The sequence below is a fragment of the Pleurodeles waltl genome, chromosome 3_1 (assembly GCF_031143425.1).
Source record: "Pleurodeles waltl isolate 20211129_DDA chromosome 3_1, aPleWal1.hap1.20221129, whole genome shotgun sequence".
NCBI classification, from domain to species: Eukaryota; Metazoa; Chordata; class Amphibia; order Caudata; family Salamandridae; genus Pleurodeles; species Pleurodeles waltl.
Genome location: NC_090440.1, coordinates 1437150893 through 1437175640, shown reverse-complemented (window position 1 = coordinate 1437175640; position 24748 = coordinate 1437150893). Strand labels below are relative to the sequence as shown.

The 24748-nt window shown below is 41.8% G+C and overlaps 1 protein-coding gene across 1 annotated transcript; it reads left to right on the top strand.

Moving 5' to 3' along the window:
- The first annotated feature begins 172 nt into the window (after positions 1–172).
- Positions 173–24748, top strand: SDHD (succinate dehydrogenase complex subunit D). Its single transcript, XM_069224973.1, has 4 exons — positions 173–322; positions 15556–15666; positions 18185–18329; positions 24094–24748. The coding sequence occupies exons 1-4, from the start codon at positions 280–282 to the stop codon at positions 24257–24259; spliced, it is 465 nt and encodes a 154-aa protein (XP_069081074.1). The 5' UTR covers positions 173–279; the 3' UTR covers positions 24260–24748.

The window sequence follows — 24748 nt, the reverse complement described above, 5'->3', positions numbered from 1 at the left end:
TTGGATTTGGAGTCGTAATGTTATTTTGCCATGAAGTACCTTTATCCGCTGCCATACACTGATCACCAATGGAGCAATTCTGTGACAAATCACAAAATGCTTGTTTTGGGTGCCACATTAAATAAAATATAAAAAAAAAGAGGAGTGTCGGAAGAAGCGGAGTGCAGCGGATGTGACGTCATCCATTAAAGGCCTGTCAAACTTTCGGGCACGCCCCGTGTCCAGTACTTCCGGGTTGAAGAGGTAACCTTGGTTGGTGGTCAATTTGCTTCTCCTATCATGGCGGCGCTTCTGCGATTGAGCTGCTCCGTGGGTGTTAAAGGTCGGTGACTTAAGTCTCAGCATATTTGTCGAATAGACTGTGAAGGGGCACAGGGTGTAGGTGTAAGGGCTGCACAGTCCGGTGACTGGTAACCCAAGTCTATGAACCATAATTGGAGTTCTCATTAGCACTCTATCTCAAGCGAAAGGAGCAGATACTCCAAAAAAAGAATACGAAATGGATGCAAAATTTATAAAAGCCTGGAATACATTTATACAAAAAACATGCGTGAGGCTGCTTTTTTTGTTGAGAGTGATTACTTAAATATAGAAATAGGGTTAAATCTCAGGGCATGTAACCTAATCCTATGAAACGAGTGCCTGTGTTGAAGAGAACGCATTCAGTGACTCTCAGAGAGAGATAACCATGAGATGTCTTGTCGCCGAAGACCAAATTCTTCAATTTTAGTCTTTTCTTTAACAATTTATTGTTTTCAGGTATGTTAGTTAAAGTCAACTAATTGCCAGCTTCTGCACTGAATGTCACAAAATACACTAAGTTTCCAAATGAAAATTCTGATTTTGAACACTGCATTCATAGCTCCCCACTTTTGCTTTGTCTGTTTTAGTCTCATAAATTGTGTGCTGCAAAAAGGGGGTATAGTCTTGAGGGAGCAGCATCATAAGGAGTGAAGCCAATGACAATCAGCATGTGCATTATTTAATATTAATTGCGTCTTCTACTAAAATCAAGGAAGGTGATATGTAATAGTGAAGCTGCACAGGTTTACTTAATAAGCCACAAACAGACTGCATTGCTTAAGTAGTGCTATCAGTGGGTTGAAAAAGGTGTGGACATTCCCTGAAGAGCTTTTGTCCCGAGAAGACTAAGGCTACTTTGTGGTTGTGGTGGTGGTGGGGGTGGGGGGGTGCTCTATAACTATAGACACTCTTATACATTATTGGCCCAGTTTTAAATTGGCTGCCTCCTCATGTACTGCGGGCACTTTCCCCACCCCCTCACCCTGACACTCTTTTTCCTCCTCATCAAAATCACTAATGCCTACCTCCTACTGGTGCTGTTCTTGTCGTCATACTGCTGCTCCTGGTTTTTATCTTCCCAGGTCTCTTCTTGATGTTCTTACTGGTGCTCGTCCTGGTCTTTTTTCGTAGTGTTCGTTGTCCCGATCCTCCTTTCCCTGTTCATACTTCGGGTCCTCATTTCCGTGTTCCTGCTCCTCCTGGTACTAATCCTCAATCTAAACCAAATAAGTACACTGTTCCAGACAAGGTGAACACAGGGGACTGGAGAGGACTGCAGTGAAATTGTTGTAGGAGTGCCCTCAAGCATCACATTAGGATGTCAAGCATCATCATTGGGCTAACCCCTCGCCAGACTGGCACTGCAATGTCCGACGGGCCTCCAACCGAAGGATGGGGGCTCTTCAACCAAGAAGATGTTTAATCAAAGGCTGCAGCCCATAATGACAGGGGAAATGAAGGAGAGACAAGAATCTAAAATTAGCTCTAAACCTCTTAATAATTTTAATAATTTCAATAGGGATTAGGCCAAGGTTAAAAACACAACTCAGAGTATACAGGAAAACGATGTTCCCAATACTCCTTGAAAGCTAGAGAGGAGGCAAGTAGTTTGCTCCTAACATATGGTCGACATGTTTCGCGCCCTCACGGTCACACATGGATCCACTGGTGCTTCATCAGGACCGCTAACATTTTACTTCTCCTTGTAAAAACAGGACAATAAATGCTGGAAGGTCACTTACAGTCTGCCGATCTATTGTGTGTGTCAGTCAAATGATAAGTCGCCCATCCCATGTAGGTAACGGGCATCATAGGGACGCGTAAACCTCTTACCCAAGGAGAGTATTTTCCACTTCTCCCCGAGGTCCGTCTTGAACCTGCCCGAGGTCGCGTTCCTTCAGGAATGTCCTCATTTCCTTGTCGGCGCCCCTGCCCTGATCCTCTTTCTACACGTCTTCTACGTCCTTCTTAGACCTAGTTCTACTAGTCTTGGTCCTCCTGGTCCTCCTTCATGACCTGGTCTGCTACTCTGTACTCCTGGCCCAGGTCTGTCAATGTCCCACTTTCTCCTTGTGGGCCTCATAGCCTTAATCCTACATATGTCCGTCCTTTTAATCATTCATGCCGCCCCAAGTCATTCTTCTGATCCTCCTGATACTGGTCAACCTGGCCCTGTTCCACTTGGTCTTCATTTAGTGCCCCCCTGGTCCTTTTGGTCTTGATCACTCGGAGTGTGATACTCTTGATCCTTCTGGATCTATTTGACGTGTTTCCTTTGGTCCCAGTGTACATGGTGCTGTTGGTAATGTTAGACCCCATCATGTCCTTCCAGCCATCTAATTCTGTTTAGCCAGGTAATGCCTCCAACACTGTCATTGCGTTTTTTTTGTGGTTTCTGGATTGTTATTTTGGGATGGGGCAGGGTCAGTTGAAGGGCAGAAGCAGAGGGCTCAGCAAAGACCCTTCTCAGTGCTTTTTTTTTTTTTTTTTTTTTTTTACATATTTTTCTTTGATGGAGCTAAGCACTGATAGGATTGCATCTGCTGTAGAGGTCTATGTGTATCTATCAGATTTCAGACTATGTGTATCCAGCAGGTTTCAGAATATTATAGCAGTAGTTTAATTTTGGCGGATAATGCACCTGCTGGTACTATGCTGTTCTCTGCTCACAGATTTGAGTCCTCATAAATGAGCACAGATTGTTAATGGGCCTACTTCTGAGTACATGGTGTTAAGTGCAGGTGACAGATATGAGTTTTGTGTGAGATGGTGCAGTGGGTTAGCGATCTTATTTAGGAGATCTGTCTATGTTCGTGGTATTTGAATGGAGCATACGAATAGTTAAAGGCGAATATAGATCACTGTTGGGACAGGAGTCTCCCCTGCACTGAGTGCCCACTGCATGTGAACCTAGTATCTGTTGCTTAAAGGCCTAGGCTTGTCCCCGGTAATGAAAGGTCCATAACCCGTTTGTAGAGTGGAAGGGGGAACAAACCATTGGACTGCTGGACAGTGCTGTCCTGCACATCATATAGTGCTGTAGTGGCAGTATATAGTGTTTTTTCAATATTTAGGGTGACCAGACCATTTCCCACTATCAGTGAGAGTACAGTCTACTAACCCCTGTTATGTGAAATACATAGCCATGCACCAGCATTTCATATGCATGTTGATTGCAAGTGTGTTAGAATTCTTCACGTTGTGTGAGTTTGAGTATAGGTGCTAGTGGGATATCTTTTGGATTCCCCTGGTTTACCACCTCACAAGATGGTTTATATCGACAGCTGTGGTGACTGAGTTGTGTTCCATGATATCATCATTCATGGGACAAAGCTCTTCAGAGTCCCACACTCTTAGAACTCTGTTGTCAGTCATCTCCTTTGATTCAGAAACTGCCTCTTTATGTTCATAATCTCCTATATGCTTCCTATGCCTGCTGCCACTTTAATTTCACACTGGCCATGAGCCTCTACAGGAGGAGAGTAGGGGCACAACAGGCCAGAAAGCTCAGTTTTTAATGGTTACTATTCGCATGATCAGCAACCTAAAGATGATGCTGGTGTGAAGCCGGTATAGAGATACATTCTGTGAATAGTAAACAACCCCCTATGTTATATCTATAGAACGCATTGCTGCTATAAGGATATTCAATATATGTTTAAAAGACAGTGGTTAATTGGGGACCTATTATTTTAGCCTGGTGCCCACATCCTGGAACGATGCGCCTCACTTACTTCTTGATCACGCAGCCAGGGTTGGGGAAGAGACTTTTATCCTGTGCTGCTCTTGTCATCCCAAAGGCAGCGATCCTCCAGCATGCTCTGCACGTCATCTGTTTCACGTCCTTTGCATTTATTTACTGGTGTAGCAATGATCTGCTGTTTGTCACTGTTCTATCTCTCTTGCACATTCATTTTCCTCTTTGTGCTGTGGAAGACATTATTCAAGATACTTTGCTCCTGTGTGATCGGTCTGAGCATTGTCAGTGCCTTTCTTGGAAGAGCAGGGCAATCCACCAAAAATATGGGGGTTCTGGATCAAATCATTTAACACATATATACATACTGTAGATGGTGTGAGGTTTAGACATGACAGAAAAATATGCTGCATTACTACTTGAAAAATGAAGGTCAATTTGGTAATTTATCTATTCACGCGGTGCTGCGGGTCAAGGAAGACGTGGATGAATTTTAAATAGCCACGAAAAAACTTCAGAAGTGTTTTGAAGGACGTACAAGTTTAGTGGTGATAAGACCTTAGTTAATTTTAGGAGTATTAAATGTCTCAGGAAGATGTAAAGCATGTGAAAGCTGGTCTCTCCGCGTCTGAGGAAGCAACCAGTGTAAAACACCTTAACAGAAACGGAAGTGGTAAGAGGGCATAATGTTCGCTAGAAACAGCTTTTTAGCCTTGGACCTCTTTGCAAGCAAGTTGGTAGACAAAGCATGAAGAGAATGTGTCATAAGTGTGAATCCAGTACACATTTGGCTAATCTTATAATTTGTGCAACTCTCTGCATGAAAGTACTGTGGCGAGTTGGGCAGTTTGGTAGGGTATGAAGGAGCTCACAAAGTGTTGTGTTAGCATAAATGTTGGATGATGGCAAAGAAGAAGGCAGCAATTCAGCATTTGGTCATATGGACAAACTAGTGTTAACTGTCGATATGGTTGCTTCTACCAAGGACGTTTCTGTCAACACATTTAAAGATTCTAAAATTATTTTTTTTACCAATGATAGCTTAGGTTAAGATTTGTTACTAGATTAGGCTGGCAAGAATATATGTTTTAAATGTGAAATATTGCAAAGAAAACTGTTACTTCCATTAGATGTTCACAGTGGCTTTTGAAAAAGGCTGGATTGATATGTTGAATTATTGTTGGACAAACATCACTTTCAATGCCAAGACAATCAAAAGAAAGTTTATTGTGCAGAGGAAATGGATCAGTGTTCCAGGATGATGACGTTAAGCTGATTTGGATATGTATTGAGACCTTGAAGTACAAATCAAGTATTACTTACGAGTTGTGAAGAGTGACAGAATAATTTTGAAGATGTATTTGAAGACTCATTGGGTAATGTGTGTGCTGTTTTCCTTGTCACCAAGGTAAAGGATAAGGGTAAAAGACAGGTTATGATCCTTTGCCCAGAATTGAAGATTTCAGTGCTGCAGTGGGTTATGCCAAGTGTAATACTAAGCTGGAATTAAGAGACACATTTCACCAGGCCGTGTTGCACATTGATTTTTGCTATTTGACAGCATTTATTCGTGGTACTTACCAGTTTCGTAATATGTCTGTTTTGTGTGGCCTCCTTGGCATCAGTGTTTCTGAGGGTCATCAAAGAAATGTGGAAATACAGGATGATACCTACATATTTAAACACCTTGAGAAACATGATTATGCTGAAGAGAACATTCTGGCAATTCTAAAGGAAAGAGTGCCCCTTTGAAAAGACAAGCATATCCTTAGAACAAATGAGATTACAAACATGGTTCATGCACTGATAGGCAATAGTGTGCTAAACATTGAGGAGGCACCTCTGCCCGCCGACAAGGACCAGTTATGATCGTTTTTCGGCATGCAATATTTTTATGCCAGATTTGAAATTTATACTAGAATGCTTTAAACTGTGGCCAATGAAGAATGCAGAATATAGTTGGACTAAGGAGTGTCCACATACACTTGACAAGATCAAAGGGTGATTGTGAGGGCACCAACTTTCCAACCATTTGTGGAAGAAATGCCATATCACAGCGGAATGGATGCAAGTTCTTGTGGGCTGGGCGCCTTGTTAAGTCAGGTTGAGAAAAGCATTTCTTTGTGAGGTGTGGAATGGTGACACTCCGTTATAGTGTATGAGATGTTGGCATTTATTCAAGGAATTGAAAATTCAAATCTTATGAGGCCGTAACTTCATTCTTAAACCATCCACTTATGTGTGTGCTGTCTTGCCATATTGTGAGGAAAAATAACAGCTTGCTAACCAGACTGTCAACATAGCTACTTCAATATAATAAAGTTGCTGAATTTATTCCAAGAAAGAGCATTCTAAAGCAAATTGCTATATTCCTATTGATGAGAGTAGTATACATAAACTTGTTGCAACTGAATAATGTATAATTGCTGAGGTGAACATAGATGCAATGATTTACAAGTTTAGAAAGATGAAATGTTCAAAGATGCCTTGAAACAAGAACTTGCTGAAATGTATGGTTGACCCATAGAAAAAACTCTTAATGAAGATTTATAAACATCCTCGAAAATATCAGAAGAATTGTAATATTTTGAAAGATTGTTATGTGGAAGCAAATTGGTCTTCTACCAGCCTTAGTGAGAACATACTGAATTTTGGTCATGTGGAAAACTTGAGCATTTTCACCTACATACATGTTTATGACCATTAATAATGGTAATGCACAGGGGTTGATGTAGGCAGCAAGAGCACATGTGACAAATATTTAGTGACAAACATTACAAGAGGTAATTACAAGAGGGTAGTTGTATCCTTCCCTGATAGGGCATTAATAAGTAGGTTTAGACTTTTTTTGGGGAAGTTCACTTCCATCTCCGTTCTGTAATACATTGTATGTTTTCTCGGTCTGCATCCCTGAACCTACTGCTGTGAAAGTTACAAAGTTTCTGCAAGATGTTTGCCAAGGACACTGTGCCTGAAATAATACAGACAGAAAATAAAGTGCAGTTCTCTGTAGGAGAAAAAATTGACTTTTTAAAAAAACCTGGTGTTGCAAATTTACCCACATCATTATTAGGGCTTCTGATTTTATGGTATTTATTTTTTGACATTTACTTTTGTATTCATCCATATTTATTCTTTGCTGATTTTTCTCTGTATTTCTCCGTATTTATTTTAGGTTATGTGAAAAAATTAAGCTGACACTAGAATATTTTCCTATTAAATGAACATTCTTTTTCGAATGCCTACACGTTTTCAATGATATTAAGGCATGTAAATGATAAATCAATACACTTTTAAGAAAATATGAAACTTTATGTTATGCCTATATACTGCTCTTTAAACATCATGATTAAAATGCTTTTACTTTTTTACCTACTTGCCTGTCAATCTGCACAGCTATTGGTTTAACAGCCATGACTGACAACATTTAGAATTGTTTAGAAAAGATCCTGATTTCTATTTTATCCACATTTAAAATTAAATACGGGCAGAAAAATAAATGGCTTTCTGTCTGTAGTCATCTGTACATACAAAAAAGGTGTACACTGTTCCAAATGGAAAAATATAATCACTAGGGGAACATTAAAGTTCAGGATCAAGAGCCCTCATACATCCGAGAGGATGTCATGCTTCATCATCGGGTAGCTCCTCGTCAGACCGGCGCTGCAATGTCTGACGGGCTCCCCGTAAGGGGGCTCTTTGCCGGAGATGTTTTAGGTAGCAGCCGTGGTAGTGGACACTACAAGACCTGGTGTTGCGGTCAGGTGCTAATCCTGGCAGGAGAGTGAAAGCTAAAATTGGTTCCCAGTCTTAATAGGAGCGAGTCAATTTAATTAATCAATGGAATAAGACCGGGACCAAGATTAAAAACAGAAGGAAAGTGTAAAATGAGGAATAATGCTCAACCACTTTCTGCATGGTGATGGAGCTTAAGGAGATTATCGTCGGGCTCCTAGGACATGGTCAACATGTTTCACGTACAGTGGTCTAACAAGATCCTATGACGCTACTTCAGGACCAATACATAATAAGACTTCTCCTGTCTATATTACCGAAAGTTTGCAAAAATGTCAAACAAATCATATAGTCACTTACATTGAAGTTCACTAATTGTCAGAAACCTCTAATGGTCGCCCATCCCTTGGTACATGGGGGGCCCCTTGAGAAGTAGCATGCCGAAAGCGGTCACTATTTGTGGATGACAGCAGTCTGCAGGGGAACCTACCCTGACGTGCTCTCCCGAAAAGACCATCTGTAAAGATCAGTAAAAACGGGAAATAGGGAGCTTTAGTCATTATATAGACATCAGAGTAACGGCATGGTGAACGGTGTTCAGTGTACTTCTGATTTTGAAGAGACAATTTTGAGCTTTGGGAAATTTACTCTGGGTTTACAGCACAACACCTCATATTGCAACACGAATAGCAAGCTTCATTTGAGCTGCTGTGAGAAAGATTGGGTTTGTGGGAGGTTGTTTGTTGGAGACCGTAGAAAGCAGCAAATGGGTGTGTTGTGGAATACCTCTGCATTCAGAGCTCAATACAAGGCAGATTGTATGTACAAAAGATGACCACTGTGAATGATAGGTGTGGTGAAATTTGGAGAATAGGTGAGTGGGTGTTTAACAAGGATCCTGTGTAAATGAAGCAGGTATGGTGGAAGTCGGAGGAAATGCAGTAAAGCTGGACATGGGTCAGTGGTGACAGTGACAAGCGGTTTGGCCAAAGTGTCTGACAGCAGGCCTGCAAAAGTGTTCAGAGGCAAATTGAGTGCTTGCTTCAAGATCAGAAGGGCACATTTCAAGTTGAAAGCAAACCAAATAGTTCTCAACAAACGATGGTCAACAGAACAACTTGAAATACTTTGTCTTTGTCTCAGTGCCAGTGTTAGATGGCTTCCTAAAAAATGATCATACTGATCATGTTACTGGTCGTTATATTATTGGCTGTTGCTTAAATGCAAATTCCTGTGTTCATAGGTTTTCTTTGTTTTGCACTGTTTTATGAAATTAGTTTGTTTTTATTATGTGATATTTCACTTATGTTACGGATATTGGATGTGTGGTAATTGTGTTGTGTTTCAGACAGTACATTTAATATTATGGAAACAAAGCTTTTCATAAAAATTCAGCAAAGAGCAGCCTGTTAGTTCTGCCTAAGTACTACCATTTGGTAGATGGTAGGAGTGATAGCACAGATTGCAGTTTCTTTTGTTCAAGGTGAAGTGTTTCTAGGCAGGTTATGCCCATTTTTCCTCTTCCTTCTGATTACTGCTTGAGGAAGGCTGATGACAGCCAGGTGCAGAAATATTGCACTTCATTGTGCCCATTTTATGGATACTCCATCATGGAACTAGCCCCACCGTTACCTGCTTCTGAGAGACATCGACTTGCGCAAATGGTGTATCCGAGGAACAGCCTGACTGTGACATTTAAAGAGAACCAACCCAAATCGATTCTCAAGTCAGTGGTGCACAGGGCAATATTGGAATATTGACGTGTTCATATACCCTTATGTTGTCACCGCAAAGTGCCACATTCCGTACCACTTTTTTGATGGGATTACTCAGTTACTTTGGCATAAAATAAACCAATATTAATTCTCAAAGCACTGTAGCCTTGAATACATTTCAATTTATTTTCATTTTTTGTAGCATATTAAATTCTTTGCTCATATGTATCTTCATCCCAACGCATGTTTTGAGTGTATAATTGCTTCCACAGTGCAGATCTTGAACTCGTTATTCATTTGTAATATTCAGGGCAACTCTTGTTGATAACCCACTGCCTGTTACAAGCTTCCTGGCACATTCATCACATTTCATGGTCAGCAGTACATTTGCATTTCAAATTAGTTGACATTTCCCACATCTGCTTTTGTATCAGCAGGCACCGGGACACGAGTATCCCTTTCATCCAGCATAACTAGATAACTAAAGAATGTTGATAACTGCTATTGAGTTATTATATGCCTAAGTGACTGAGGGTTTCATCTAGCTCCCCTGTACAGAAAATGTTAATAAAAGTGTTATCCAAAACACCCCACAGTTTTTCTGTTTCAAGCCCTTTTTCACGGGGCGTGCTCAGCAGAGTGCTTGAAGAGCTACAGTTCAGTTGGGCTGGTGTCTGACCTACAGCCAGTCTCCCAGAATTGAGGGGATATCACCTGAAGTATAACTTTCCTCCTGTTGTAGTTGAGGGTCTTAATGAAGTGCTTAGCCTGCCTGTTGAGTGAGGGAAAGAGTGGGCCTGATCCTACAGGAAGGAGAGGCTTTCCAGGTGGAGAAGCCCCGCCGTTCTGGTGTTGGGAGCAGAAAGCATAGTCATGTGATGTGCCCTGAAGTGTTCCCCCAGTCTCAAGTCAGTTCCTAGGTCACCTGTGTTAAGGGGCATATTTATACTCTGTTTGCGCCGGATTTGCGTCATTTTTTTTTCACGCATATCTGAAAAACGTAACTCCATATTTATATTTTGGTGCTAGACATGTCTAGCGCCAAAATATAGCAGTTAATCATTTTTTGCCTGCGGAAAACTACCTTGCATCAATGAGATGCAAGGTAGGCGTTCCCAGGCAAAAAATGACTCCTAGCGCCTTATTTATCCTCACATGCTAAAATCACGCACGGGGGACATAAGGGGTAAAAAAAAAAAAATGGTGCATTATGTCTGGGTCAGGCAGGCGTTGGGGGACTTGTGGGCGTATTTCCATGGTGGAACACCATGGAATAATCCCACAGGTGCCCTTCCCTGGCCCCAGGGACACCCTCACCCACACCAGAGGGACAGCGGAGGATAGGGAACCCCATCCCAGGTAAGTACAGTTTTTTTTTTTGTTTTTGTTTTTTTGTTTTTTAGTGCCATTGGGGGCCCTGAAATACCTCCACCCTGCCCCCCCTCTCCCCCACAGCACCTGGTGCAATGGCCATGCCCAGGGGACCCTGGTCCCCTGTGCTGGCCATTGGGGTGGAGGGCATGACTCCTGTCTTTTCTAAGACAGGAGTCATGTGGTATGAATGGTTTTGCATCAGAAAATGACTCTAGGCAGGTTAGAGCCATTTGTTTGTACTCCAACCTGCCTGCTTGAACTTACTACTGTGTAAATGAACTGGGTAAAAGACATTGAATTGAATTGTGAGTGTTTTTAATGTCATCTGTATTTGTGCCTAATCTATGCCTATGACCGTAGTATGTTGGGGAATGTCGTTCTGGGATCTTGACCATAAGGGGGAGAGAGAGTACTGGGAAAGCTGTAGTGACTCACTGATAAACTTGACTTGGAGTACTACCCTACATTGGATTACTGTTGATCTTTATAGTATGTAGCTCTGCTGTAAGACCAAACTATGTTTCTGTATGTAAAATTGAGCACTGGACTGGACAATATGTTATTGTGTCTGTTAGTTGACTTTTTAGTTCTAAGCCTCGTACCCACTATCTCCTTGAGAAGCATGTGGTTGCTCATCCTTGGTACCCTAAGAGTCAAGTATGGAAAGGATTGTACCATCCTGCATGTGCAGAGAAATAGTTTGATGGACTCTATTACATCAGTGGCAAACTATTTCAGCTACCACGATTGGGGTTAAGCAGCCCCTGTTGTCCTCCAAACATGCATTTATTGTCAGTGAATGATGGGATGAGTAACTGGTAGAATGGAAGTGGACTGTTAAATTCATCAAGAATTTGTTTTTTTAAAGAGCTATTTCCTTAGTTAGTTCAAGTATTGGGTAGCCCTAAAGAATACGGTAGGTTGATCCATATCCTGGATTCGTAGATGGGAAAGATGCTTTGCCTTCTGTTTTTATTTTTTGACTTCATCTCTAGTGTGATGTTGCTGTGGCAAGAGCAGCAGGAGCTGGGAAGCCTGTCAGCCAGGTAGGATGTGCTGGCAGTCATGATGGCTTTGTAGTTGAAGCAGGTTTTGAAAATGATGCAGGGAGGCGCTAGTGTAGTTCCAACAAGGTGGTGGTAATGTGAATGTGTGTGTTACTTGCAGGTCACAAGTCACGGTGCTCTTTAAGTAACTGAATGAGGCATGCAGCACTTTTATAAAGCTCTTCCAGGGGTTAACACATTTCGTTATTCAAGGTGTGTTATAATGGGTTGTGTTGTATAGAACACATCTCTTATTAAAGAGCTCTTCCAGGGTTTAACGCACATTTCACTATTAAACGTGTGTTATAATGGGTTCTGTTGTATAGAACACATCTCTTATTAACTGCCTAGATTTCAGTATATGTTGCATGCTATGTAAAAATGGTTATTATGACTATACTTAAACATATTTGACAGAAAAATAGGAATTTCTCGCAGAGCATTCAAAGTTCTATGCACATATTGAGCTTCAGAAAATATGAAAAACAACTTTCAACCTCACAATGAATGTGTGCTCGCAGTGCTACTGTGTCTTTGTGTTGTTACACTGCAGTGGGACATAGCATAAATGTATGAGACTGGGCCAGTTTCCAAACAAGGCGCAGGAGCAGCTGCCAGGTCCAAGTCCTTCTGAATCTTCCCATATTCCAGTGGTTGTGGTAAAGCAGTTGATAAGCCCCCCAACGCTGCAAAATAAACAGATTTGCAAAGGCAGTGGGACGAGTGGACACTCAACAACCATCAAGTCAAGGCCATCTTGTGCTCTTGGGTGTCGGAGCTTAGTAGTTTCCCACAAAGCAAGAACATTGGTGCAGGTCAACTTAGGAAATTAGTGTGTTGGCAAAGGAGAAGCTTTATTGTCTGGACTGTCTCAATATTTAATGATAATGTCCACTATTAATTACGCCATCAGGTAACTAGTCTGTCAACAGACATGATGGCGACTGTATGGCAGACAGTTGTGTAGCTCTCACTAGCATATAGAATAACTTCCTAAGTGGCGTAAATGCTGGCAGCACTTCAAGATGTAAAGCTTTTTGCTTATCTGCTTCATATAGTGCAACCTTCTTCCCTTCTGTTCCTTGCTGGGGTATCTTCTTCAAGGCGGTATCTGGAGAGAGTTAGCATGTTGAAGCAAAATATGTTTACCTTTTTGGTGACCGATATTTCTAGTCCCACTGATTTGTCTTAGTGGTAACACAATTCCCCCATTTCTTCGCTTCACTACATCACCAGGTGTTCGGAGATGGTACTTGCATGCTAGAACTTCTGGACAAGATTTCGACTCCGCCATATGTAGTATGATACTCAGAAGCTAGTCGTAGCAATTATCAGTTACGATATGAATACAGAGAACGCGTTAAATGGGCCATTCAGTGAATGATTTACACTGCATCTCAAAACACTAGATAACAACAAGGTTCTAGACACCTTGTTGCTGAGAATTTTCTACCCCAGTGGTGAGCCCTTTTTTGTTGTTTGGAATACTTATTGCATAACCCTTCATAACGTTTTCTTTCTACAAAAGGTATTTGAGACAAATTGTGTCTTTTTTTTATCCCACATGTTATGGATCCGAAAGGTACCCAGGGTTGTGGGATTCCCCTGAAGGGAGGAGGAGGTGGAGGAGGGGAGGCAAGAAAATAGCCAAATATTGCAAAAGTTTGGTATATTTGGAAAAATAATAGAAAAAAATGTTGTGCAAAAACGTAACGAGCCGAGTTAAAAAAAATATATGTTTGTTACTACATTTTTTCATTTTTTTAAAGTGATAGTCAAACTACATGCAGCTTGTGGTGGAAATACCTGTGAAACCGAAGAGTGAACCCAAAAAGCTATACAGTGGAAAAAATGCCAAATTCACAAAGGCGTTCTATATATACATAGTCTGTTTAAGGTTTCACCAAAGTTGCTATTTATTAAAGTTAAAAAAAAAAAGTAGAAACAAAAAGCAGTTGGTGACAAAGCTTTTATCTGTGATTTGTTCTTTTTCTAATGGCCAATTGCCAAAAGTAATATACCAATACGTCCATCGTGCCTTTCAGGTTGTAGTGATATGTAATGTTTTTAATGATTTTTCATTGTCTACTAACCATAACGATATTATCATGGGTTTCAGAGGGAATTTGGCAAAATGTGTTCTTTTTTTCACGTGAGCTTACGTTTAAAAGCCAGAAATGGAGAGAAATTCAGTTTAAAAAAATGTTCAACAATTTTGTGTTTTCATATGTCTTTGGATAAAAACGGTATCCCACTACAGGAAAGGCTACATTAAACTTTTGTCAAGACATTTTGCCAGGCGACATTAAACGTTTTGCCCATTTTGGCAATTGGGGGGTGGGGGGGGGGGGAGTAGCTGCAGAGTTTGGGCCTGGGCTTAACTGGCACCTATGGAAACCTATCAAACCCAGACATTTCTGAAACAAAGACATCTACTGGAGTCCAGTGTGGTTTGACCTGCATGGATTCTGCTACCATTTTCTTACCCAGAATGCACATTGGTCGAATGCCTGGACGGGCCTTCTTCACTACATTGGGAGGCTATGAGGTTTGGAAAAGGCAGATCGACTGTTAGGCCTGTTCTGGGATGCATGGCTAGCCTTCCCCATTTCCCCCCTTTTATATGTGCTGTCTGGTTGCGTTCTTCTGCCGGAGATGGTGTGGGTGCAGAAAGACTGCAGGGCTCTTTCAGAGTTTGCGACAGAGCAGAATGGCAGGGCCCAATTTGTTTTTCTTTTTTAACATTCTTTTTCCTGGAATCTTCCTCATTACTTCACCCCAACCCCGTAACAAAAAAAAAAAACTGTATCTTGGGGGTAGGGCAGGGGCCTTTAGGGTAGAAAGCTTCCTGGGCCCCTTGTTGGTTGGATCACAGCCCAAAGCCTGAAAGGACCACCCCAACATTTTTTTTTTATTTATTTTTTTTTTTAATATCAAATGGTTCTTCTCTGTTCTCCAGTGATGTGAACTTGCTCCCTCCCGAGTGAAGGCATGGGAGGGGGCAGGTTGAGGGTAAACTTTTACTTCGATTTTTCAAATATGGAACCTTGCGGAATTGTTTTTTAATTACCTGGCAGCTATTTGTTGTCAGAAGAACTGTTCATCACATGATGTAAACAAACTTCAAATGCATATTTTCATTATTTGTTTTTTTCTTTGTTAGTGTGTGTGAGCGGACATGCTTGCATGCATCAATGCTTGCAGTTACTCACTGCTGCTCCTTATCAGCTCATATTCTATGCCACTTGAACCAGTTAGCAAAGCTAGCTTTCTTAAACACATTAAGCATGTGTTGATTACCATTTTTCGTACAGGTGATAATCTCAGTACTCTGTACACCCTCTTGTTTCAGCCCAGCATATTCTTTGAAAACATCCGGAGATAATGTGCTATATTTGAATGTTAGCAACCTAGGTGTTTACCACTACTACTTTTTTTATATTTACATTGTGAAAGTTCAGGTGTACAGAGAAAGTGTTTGCTCAAAGTTGCATAGCATATTGAAAATCAATTGATTAAATTAAAATCCACCAGTTCTTGACTTCAGTTGTGATGTTTTACGGCTGGGCCACACTTCTAAATGTTTTTTTCTCAGTAAAGGCCAGGATAGTCCGGTACATTGAATGGTTAGCCTCTTTCTTTATTTGAATTTTAAAGCATGGTGTGCATTGTGCCATTTATACAGCTCACCTCTTCAACAAAGCTTTGCTGAGAAGACCTGTCATTGCCTGTGCGGCTCTTCAAGGGCACCCTGCTGTGTTGGCATCTCAGATCCACGTGTCTCCAGTTCAACACAGTAAGTATAGAGTACAGTATTTTTTTTTTTAACTGAATTCCTTCTTAGCAAACTAAATTATTTACAGTTTAAATCTACCAAACTTAATTGTTGTGACAGAGAAAGAACGTGTGCATATCTCTGTAAAGTGTGCACACCTGCCTTAAGGTCCCCAGAGCAAGCTGTAGATTTTTTCTAACTCACCCTACCTTGATCCAGTGTATGCGCTGAACTGTTTTCTCTGAAGTGCAGTGAGTGCCAGAATAAGGCTGTTTGGTCAAGAGGGCAGACCAAGTGCCAGTCCCCTTTCAGGGAGAGTTACAAATGTCATCTCTCTGGTAGGTAGAGTACTGACAGTAGTCGGCAAAATAATTATAGTGCATTTGAAATACATATGCCAGTCCCTATACCTGAGTCACTTGCCCATCCATTCGAGCAAAGTATGGTGCTGGTGTGCACTGCAGATGTGTACATGTATCCGTGCGCACTGACTATGTTGTAAAGTGCATGTGGAGAGCAAGACCGTGCATGTAGCTACATCCACAATGGGCTCCATTTGTATCAGGCATACTCTGTATAGTGTGCAAGATGAAGGCTAGAGATGAAGTAGGCGACAGAGGAGCAAGTTAAGCAAAAGAAGAAGGGAGCAGGTGGGGGCACTGAGGGGAGCAACACAAAGACAGGGGGAAAGCAAAGAGTTGGGGTTGCACCCCTGGACGTGGGGAAGCATACAATGGAGACAAATACAGAATGCAGGAGGGGGAGCACGCACAGAGGAGTATTTTGGGAGGGATGAAAGAAATACAATAGGGAGAGAACTGGAAACATGCCCTCCGATGGAGTGCTTAAACAACAATAAAAATACTTTACTAAAAGTAAGCAGTTAAGACACAAGTCACAGTCAAAAGGATGATAGAGAGGCTGTACTGCATAGAAGGTACAAACACAAGAAAAAAAAAAAAAACATCAAACAGGAAGCAACCAAATGAGAGTAACAAAGCATACCAGTGTGAAGCAGTGGGCGTGCTCCAAGCTCCTTCGAGTTCCTGGTAAGCCCACGCACAATAGGTATTTCACAAACAGAAAGCACTGTCGGGTAGGCTCGACTTAAAAACTAAGTTTGTTTAATAGTTATATTAATTTGAATGTGAGATGCCGTTCAAGATTCAGGTCTGTTTGTCATCTAATAGAACGTTGCTCCATTGAGGATTTTAGTTATTTGCACATTGCATTTCTTTTTACAGGCGAAAAATGTGCTTGCAGGCGTCTCCGTTTGCAAAATGTCCCCCCCCCCCTCCCCCCCCACCCCGAATATGTTAGTTATTGCAATGTCATGGTTATGGTGATGTGACAGTTGTTTGACAAATATATGTTATCTTGTTCGCAAACTGTTATGGAATTCTTTCCAGTGCAGTGCTTTTGATGAGCAAGCAGGTACTGTTTTATCTGGACTATTTGACTTTGAAAAGTAGAGAACATGCACTTTTCTGCAGTGGGTGCAATTCTTTGAAGGGTAGAATAGCAACACTTCTCAGAAGCAGATACTGCAGTGGCGAGTAACAGCATTTCTAGAATTCCATTTCAAGCACTCTGCTATTGCAGAGGTCACCTCTATGTTCCAGACTCAAATTGTGATTCTTCTGCTGCAATACATTATTTTTACTGCAGAAATATAGTTATTTTCTTTTTTTCGTTTTTGGATAACACGGCCTCCCCCAAGTGTACCGGAATGCTGTACATGTAATCAAAATTCTTTCTGTGAGCAATACTGAGAATTTGCTGCAGCTAGTTATGGGTGCAGCCAAAGGGAAGCACAGGGAATATATTTTCGAAGTTATTCAGAAACAATTGATTGAAAAGTCGTGTTGAGTAATTTACAAACTAGAAAACCGAAGTGAAGCAATGTAATGCATCGGACACCGTGTGTTTCCGTTCTTGTCTTCATAGATAGAGAAAAGAAATAAGAGATTTATATTTTATTTGAACCTATTTTACCTTCCCTACTCTTGTTTCCCTAAATTCTTCAGCCCTAAGTTCTTTAAATGTGCTACAAAATATATTATAGTTGTAGGATGTCCCTCTTCCGTAGAGCAGTGGTTTAAAATGATCCTGCATCCATCCACTGCTGCACATCCATGGAGTGTTTGCGAGTTTGTCCATTCAAGTGGGCGGTAAAGCACTTATCCTTCCTGTAACTACAAACAGATTATCCTGAGCCATTCTGTGTTTTCCGAAGTATGCGCCTTTAGCATTGTAAATTTCCAACTTCTCGGTAAGAAAAAATATATGATTCATACTTAAAAGTACAAAGTCGGGAATTGCAGGGGGTTCTTTATTTTCTTAATATATGTTTCAGGCAGCTTAATTCTATAACTGCATTGAGCTGTTTCTGTTACAATTTTTTGTTCATGTTTGCAAAGCTAGCCTTTACATGGGTTGTTGCGACTTGTAATACGTACATATAATGATGGTGGAGGGATGGATTTTTTTGTTAGTTTATTATTTTAACATAAACCTGTCCCTTTTTTCCGTTATCCAGGTGGCTCCAAGTCGGCATCCCTGCACTGGACAGCCGAGAGGGCAGTTAGTGTTATCCTGCTGGGTCTGCTACCCGCGGCCTACCTGTACCCCGGTGCAGCTGTCGATTACTCTTTGGCAGCAGCACTCGCTCTCCATGGCCACTGGTAAGTCCGGGGGGACTGATAGGTTTTGGTTCTGCTATATTCCTTTGACTCGCTGTAGTTTTCCATCCAACAGTCCAGAGAATACAATTTACTACCTTTTCAGATCAGGCTGCCAATACATTGGGCATAGTTGTCTGACCTATACCCGTTCCTCTCCTCCCAGTTGTTGAACAGAAGCACCACTTTGTGGAACTGAAAAAGAGGGGGGATATAATATAGAAGGCATCTTTTTTGCCTCGACTTGTGAGGGAGAAATGTTCTGGACAATTCTTTTTATTTTCTTTCAGCATTTATTTGTTGAAAAAGTAACTGTACGGTGCCAACAAGAGAGTTAGGAATGCATTGAGGAGCATATGGTGTAGAAAGCACAGTAAGGTACAGTGAGATTTATCAAGGTGCTCCACTGGGGTCACTACAGAGCACCCGGACTGCTAGCATTAACAGCATAAAATATGAGAGACCAGGCTGCAGTGGGTGGATGATAACTGAACCCGCCTTGTGTAGAGGACTGCCTTTTCAGCAATTTCACCTTCTCCGGTGACAAAAGGGGCGCTTCAGAGAGGAGGGAAGTGACAGGAGAGAAACAAGCAAGCAAGGGATGAGGAAAGGAAGAGGAAAGACGTATAAGAGGGTGCAAACTGGATGGGGGTGAGTGCATACAGGAGCCAGCAGTGGCGCACGCATCCAAAACGTCTACCAGCCTCACCTGGTCCACATGGCCCCGCACTCTGATCTCCAACATGGCCATGAAAGGCCTCTATGTGGCTTCAAAAATGTGTGAATGGTCATTCAGCTTTTAAGTTGTTTTCTCGTGGCCGCTACACAATATAGTAAAAGTAGCCAAAATATACAGATATGCTTCACATTTCACTGTTCACTGCAAAAGTATATAACTTTGCCAACTAAATTCCCTTAATAGGATCTCTGTTTATTGGCTGTTATTTCAATTTAAGAGCCATTTATATAGGGAAGCAATGTGCGCTAATGCGTTTCTTCACTGGTGCTGGATGCACAGATGTAAAATTATTCAGCAGAAGGGACATGAACAATGTACTTTTGAGAAGTTGTTAATTTATTGATGTATCCTAAGGACACCAGTTGTCAATGTGTTTTCGTAGTGTTACTCTTGAAATGTGTTTCCTGCTATTAAATTACGTCAGGGCTAAGTTAGGTGAGCCACTTTAACAAAGCACCACTTTTATGCCTACTGTCCAATCCATTCACGTTGCATATAATAATTTTACCATGTTGCATTTTTTTTTTAACCCCCACCACCTCATCTCCTGGTATTACATAGTTAAGACAATTGCCCTTGCCCAAATGCTTACTCTTCGTGGTTGACAAACAATTCAAGCTCAATTTTACACTCTACTTTACCCTGCTCTTTTTAGCTGCCAGTAATTCCGGGAACACCCTCATATGAATGTTGTTAGAAATGGGGTCTCTAGTTGCCAGTGGTTTGCACCCTGTCCAAGTAGGGACCCTAAATCTAGTCAGGGTGAGGGAGTCGCACAGCTTAGATAACCTCTGCTCACCCCCTTTGTAACTTGGCTCGAGGAGTCAGGCTTATCACAGAGGTAATGTGTAAAGTATTTGTAAACCCCCAGTAACACAGTGAAAAGACCACAAAGTACTCCTGACCAGTTAAGAACAATAGGCAATATTTATCTGAGTAAAACAAGACCAAAACAACAAAAATACAACGTACATAAGCAAAGATATAACTTTTTAAAAAGATTAAATGTAATTGTAGCTACTTGAAATCAATGAAGGGCTTGACTGAAGCAAAGTACCTGAGATGCATAAAAAACCAAGACAATGCAGGCTGCAGGGAAGGTGATGCATCAACAGAGCAGAACAGAGCAGAAGACGGGTCAGTTCCTTACTGTTGCAGAGGAGGTGATGCATTGGTTCCTCACTGCTAGGCTGGGGAGCTGATGCGTCATTCGAGGCACAAAGCATCAGTTTCTTACTATGGTGCGTTGTCAATGGAGATAATGGTGCCCAGGGATGATGCGTTAATGAGGCGTTGTAAGTCAATTCGCGATGTGCCTATCTCACAGCAATGAAACAGGCGGTGCGTCTAAGTCAGGGTCGGGCATCATGGACTTCAGTGATGCGGTGCTCGAAACACACGCAGCAGTGACTCTTTTGACATCCTGCAGTGGAAAGCCGGGGCCTGTGTGGCAAACCATGGTTGTTGAGTCAAGTGGGGGTGAAGTGTCAAATTCTTGCAGCTGTGGATCGGTTCAGAGTGACAGTGAGTTGGTGTGGAATTTCTTCTTGCAGCACCAAAAACCTCCTTTAAGGGCCCAGACTGGATTTGGCACCACTTGGCAGGGCAGGGCTCACAGCAGAGGAGCCCAGGTGCTGGCAGATGAAGTCATTGATGTCCGTGAGACTTCTTAACTGGAGGCAAGCTCAACTCAAACCATTCGAGAACCTTGGAAAGCAGGATGTAGAAAGCAAAGTCCAGTCCTTTCACTCCCAGGACAGAAGCAGCAGGCCAGCACAACAAAGCAACAGGCAGAGTGGCAGTCCTTCCTGCAGCATCCAATTCTTCTTCCTGACAGAATGTCCTCAGTCCAAAAGTGTTATAAGTTTGTGGAGTCAGAGGTCCAGTACTTAGACCCATTTCTGTCTTTTTTAAGTAGAAGTCTTTGTAGTGTACAAGACCCTGCCTTCCCTGCCCTGGCCCCAGACACACTCCAGAGGGTTGGAGACTGTTGTGTAAGGACAGGCACAGCCCTATTCAGGCGCAAGTGTCAGCTCCTCGCACCACTCAAGCTCAGGAAGCCCCATCATGATAATCAGGGCACACTTCAATCAAATATGCCAATCATGGATAAACCAATTACCAGTACAATTTAGACAGAGAGCCCTTGCACTTAAGCACTGGTCAGCAGTGGTAAAGTGCCCAGACTCCTAAAGCAGGCAAAAATGAAATGCAGCACACAGTCAAAAATAGGAGGTCAGAGGCAAAAAGTCTAGGGATAACCCTGCAAAAAGGCCTGTTCCAACAAACGTTCTTTGTAACTGAAATGACACTTTGTGAATCGTCAAAATCTGCTCTTTAATCTGATAGTCTGAAAAGTTAACCATAATTGCTTGAGGATATTACTGGCTCGCAGGCTGAAGTGCTGGGACTTTGTGAGCCCCTCATGATTGTCAAATCGACCGGTGAGCCAACTAAGATATGCTTCCTAATAAGAGGGTCCATCAACTGAGGCACATTCTGATTTGACATTTGAGATTCACTCCCTTCCAGAATGCCAGTAAATCGAAGGTTGGAATGTCTTGCGTGACTTTTAATTTCTTCCAATGTACTTTCTAAATACCAAACCTTTTTTTGCTCGGCCGGAACATCTTTATTAGAGGACCCCACTTCATCTTCCAGGTCAGACATTCTTTGTTCTGCTTCATTTCAGAAGTTGGTCAAAATTCTTCTCTATCTTAGTCAACTGTTTCTGTAACATTTCATTTTCCTGTGCCTGCGGTTGCCTGAGCTTACAAATTCCTGCTAGAATCTTTTCAAACTAAGCTTTCATCGACTCAACCTGCAATATGGAGGAGTAATCAGAACTTCCTTTATTACTGACCACGGATTCCCCTAGAGGCAGCTAGACTTCATGGCTTCAGAGTCTGAAGAGTTTCTTCCCAAACTGACACACTTTACCTATATTGTTTCCTTCACTGAATGGATTGCTGCTTGAGGACCATGATGTATTAACTCAGCACTGCCTATCTGTTCAGCATTTATATTTGAGCTTGGAGTCCCTTTACTTGGTTGATATTTTAGCTTCATCTCTTTGTCCAGCTGGCTACATACTAATTTCTGAAACAATGAATATTCCATTACCTTAATTGCTCGGCCTGTGGCCGGAACAGACACAGTGGCCATGCCTCCTATAGCATTCCCCTCTTTCCTCTGCTATTGAACTTCCATAAATGCCTCTTTATGTATTTCTACACACTCCGATCCTGGCTGCATAATTTGAGAGGACGAACACATGTTGAACAGTCTTATTGCACTGGTTGAGCCAAATGTGTCCCTTGGCTGGGAAATAGGTGTTCCCCTACCATACCACCACTATCATTTTGCCCAAGAATGCTGTGGGCTGTTGTGGACAATCGCCCTTGGTTGGCTGTCGCTTTGCTTTCTGTGTTGGAGATCTATTTTGGCCAGTAACTGGCAGTTTTGCATGATGCTTCCTCATGTTAACTTGCCAAGCCTGCCTTAAATCCCTTGGATCGAGCCCTCCACAGTGACTTCTCGTAGCCGACGCTCACTTACCTTGGGATATGGGGTCCAGCCCGTATTAATATTGCAGTCCGCCTGCTTTCTCCTTCCCATCGTCTCACTTTTTTTATTGAGTGGATGCCTTGCCCTAGCCAGGAGCCCTGTCAATGCCGCCCTTCTGGTTCATAGTCTGCTGCATCTGCCGTTCCGTCTCGCTTCACTTTGGCAGAGTTTTCTGACAAACAAGCTGGAATCGCAAAGTCATGGAGATGCCATAAAACACAAGGAATGCCTGCAGCGATACTAGAGTAGTACATCCAGTCCGAGTGGCCTTCGCTCACGCACCAGATATGTTTAGGGGAGGAAATCAGAAAACGAATACTAGCAGCACCCCACCTGGGCTTTGCTGCTGCTCCCAGAGCAGATAGTCTTGTATAGGTGAAACCTATTGAGTTTTGCAGTGCTTGTTATTTTAAAGTAGTGCCAAAGCCAATAGGAGCCCATCATGCTTCTATTTGACCACCTTATTTCATGAGGGAATTGTTCTGACTATAGATCAGTTTTGTGACCGTTGGGACACTAAGGGCATGATTTAGAGTTTGATGGATGGGTTACTCAGTCATAAATGTGACAGATATCTCGACTGCCATATTATGATTTCTATGGGATATTATGGGATCGTAATATGGCAGACGAGATATATGGGATTGTGATACGGCAGACTAGACCCCATTCTTCACATTCCATACATATCAGGCTCTAAATCACTAGAAGTATTTACATTCTTTAGACTTAGGTCGTGCTGGCTAATTTCCTGTTTTTCTACGGAACCACTGGAGTTTATATCATGCATTTGATGCCAGTAGATGGATTTCCAAGTTGTATAACTGGTTTACAATTGCCTGGGTTCTTGCACTACACACTGCACACAGATTATGGGAGCATTCCCCAGGCACCTCTGTTGGCTAAATGCCAAGTGGCCATGGCTTGATTGAAAGCGCTCACTCTCACGTGGGCAAGATCAGGTTTCTGTAATAGAAAATATACTTAATTATACAACCTGTATCTCCACCACGGTGGGAGATATGGTCCTATTTGTGGGATTATCTTTTGAAAGCTGACAGTGAACATTGACAGCCTAAATAAATGCTAAGTTTGCTATAGACAAACTGTTATCTTTTTATTAAATCATAGCATGATTTTGATGCTAAATGTCTTACTGAACTATTTGTACTTACCTTACATTTTCTTGATGTGCTGGCCCAAATGACTAATGAACATTGCTATATTCATGCTGTACCTTTTTCTTTTCTGAGTATATTTTTTTGTAGCTCTGAATAACTAGGCACCTGTCGAGCTTTGTGGCCATTGGTGTGCCTACTTCGTTAAAATGTTGTTACTGGAAAAACTGAATGATAATGATAATATGGAATATATATAGAAATTAGAATGTATCTACATTAATTTGTGTTCAAAATAGATGTTTTCACCTTTTTGAGTGTTACTTTTTCTTTATTTTTCCAGGGGTCTTGGACAAGTAGTGACAGACTATGTGAAAGGAGACACGTTGGTCAAAGTGGCCAATACAAGCCTTTTTGCTCTGTCGGCCCTGACGTTCGCTGGTCTCTGCTACTTCAACTATCATGACGTGGGCATCACCAAGGCTGTGGCCATGCTCTGGAGCCTATGATGCAGAGTGGACTTGATTGGGAAAGGGATGTGCTTTAATTCTGTCGCTTGCGAGTGATACACAGTGGAACGAAATGGGACTTGGTCATAGAAATCCATGTTTCGTCATTTAATTCCATATGATTACCTATGTGAAGGAATCTTCTCTTTGTTCTGCAACAATCATATTGTTAACATATACTGCTTGCTACAAAGAAGACTTGGAGCATCTTGATGCTAAGATAGTGCTTACATTTTCGGACAACAGGAGTGGGGGAAAGGGGGCATGTGGGAAGAGTGGGGGGGGGTTAGAAAGTAATGAATTGGAGATGTGCGAGCATTACTTACCGTCCAAAAAGATTGTTAAAATCCCAATCTAAGTAGCTAATTACGTTTTCCCGCACTCTTGGCCACTAATATTTTGGGATTTCTTTTTTGTTGTTAAAACCACCGCCAAAAAAGGGAAGACACTTTTGTTCACTTTATAAAATAAAGGCTTTGTACAAGTTCA

What these genes read in the sequence shown, in the direction of transcription:
- SDHD (XM_069224973.1), top strand. Translation starts at nt 280, where the DNA reads ATGGCGGCGCTTCTGCGATTGAGCTGCTCCGTGGGTGTTAAAG. An exon ending in CTGCTCCGTGGGTGTTAAAG is followed by an intron (nt 323 to 15,555) that starts GTCGGTGACTTA and finishes CCATTTATACAG; the next exon opens with CTCACCTCTTCAACAAAGCT. An exon ending in CGTGTCTCCAGTTCAACACA is followed by an intron (nt 15,667 to 18,184) that starts GTAAGTATAGAG and finishes TCCGTTATCCAG; the next exon opens with GTGGCTCCAAGTCGGCATCC.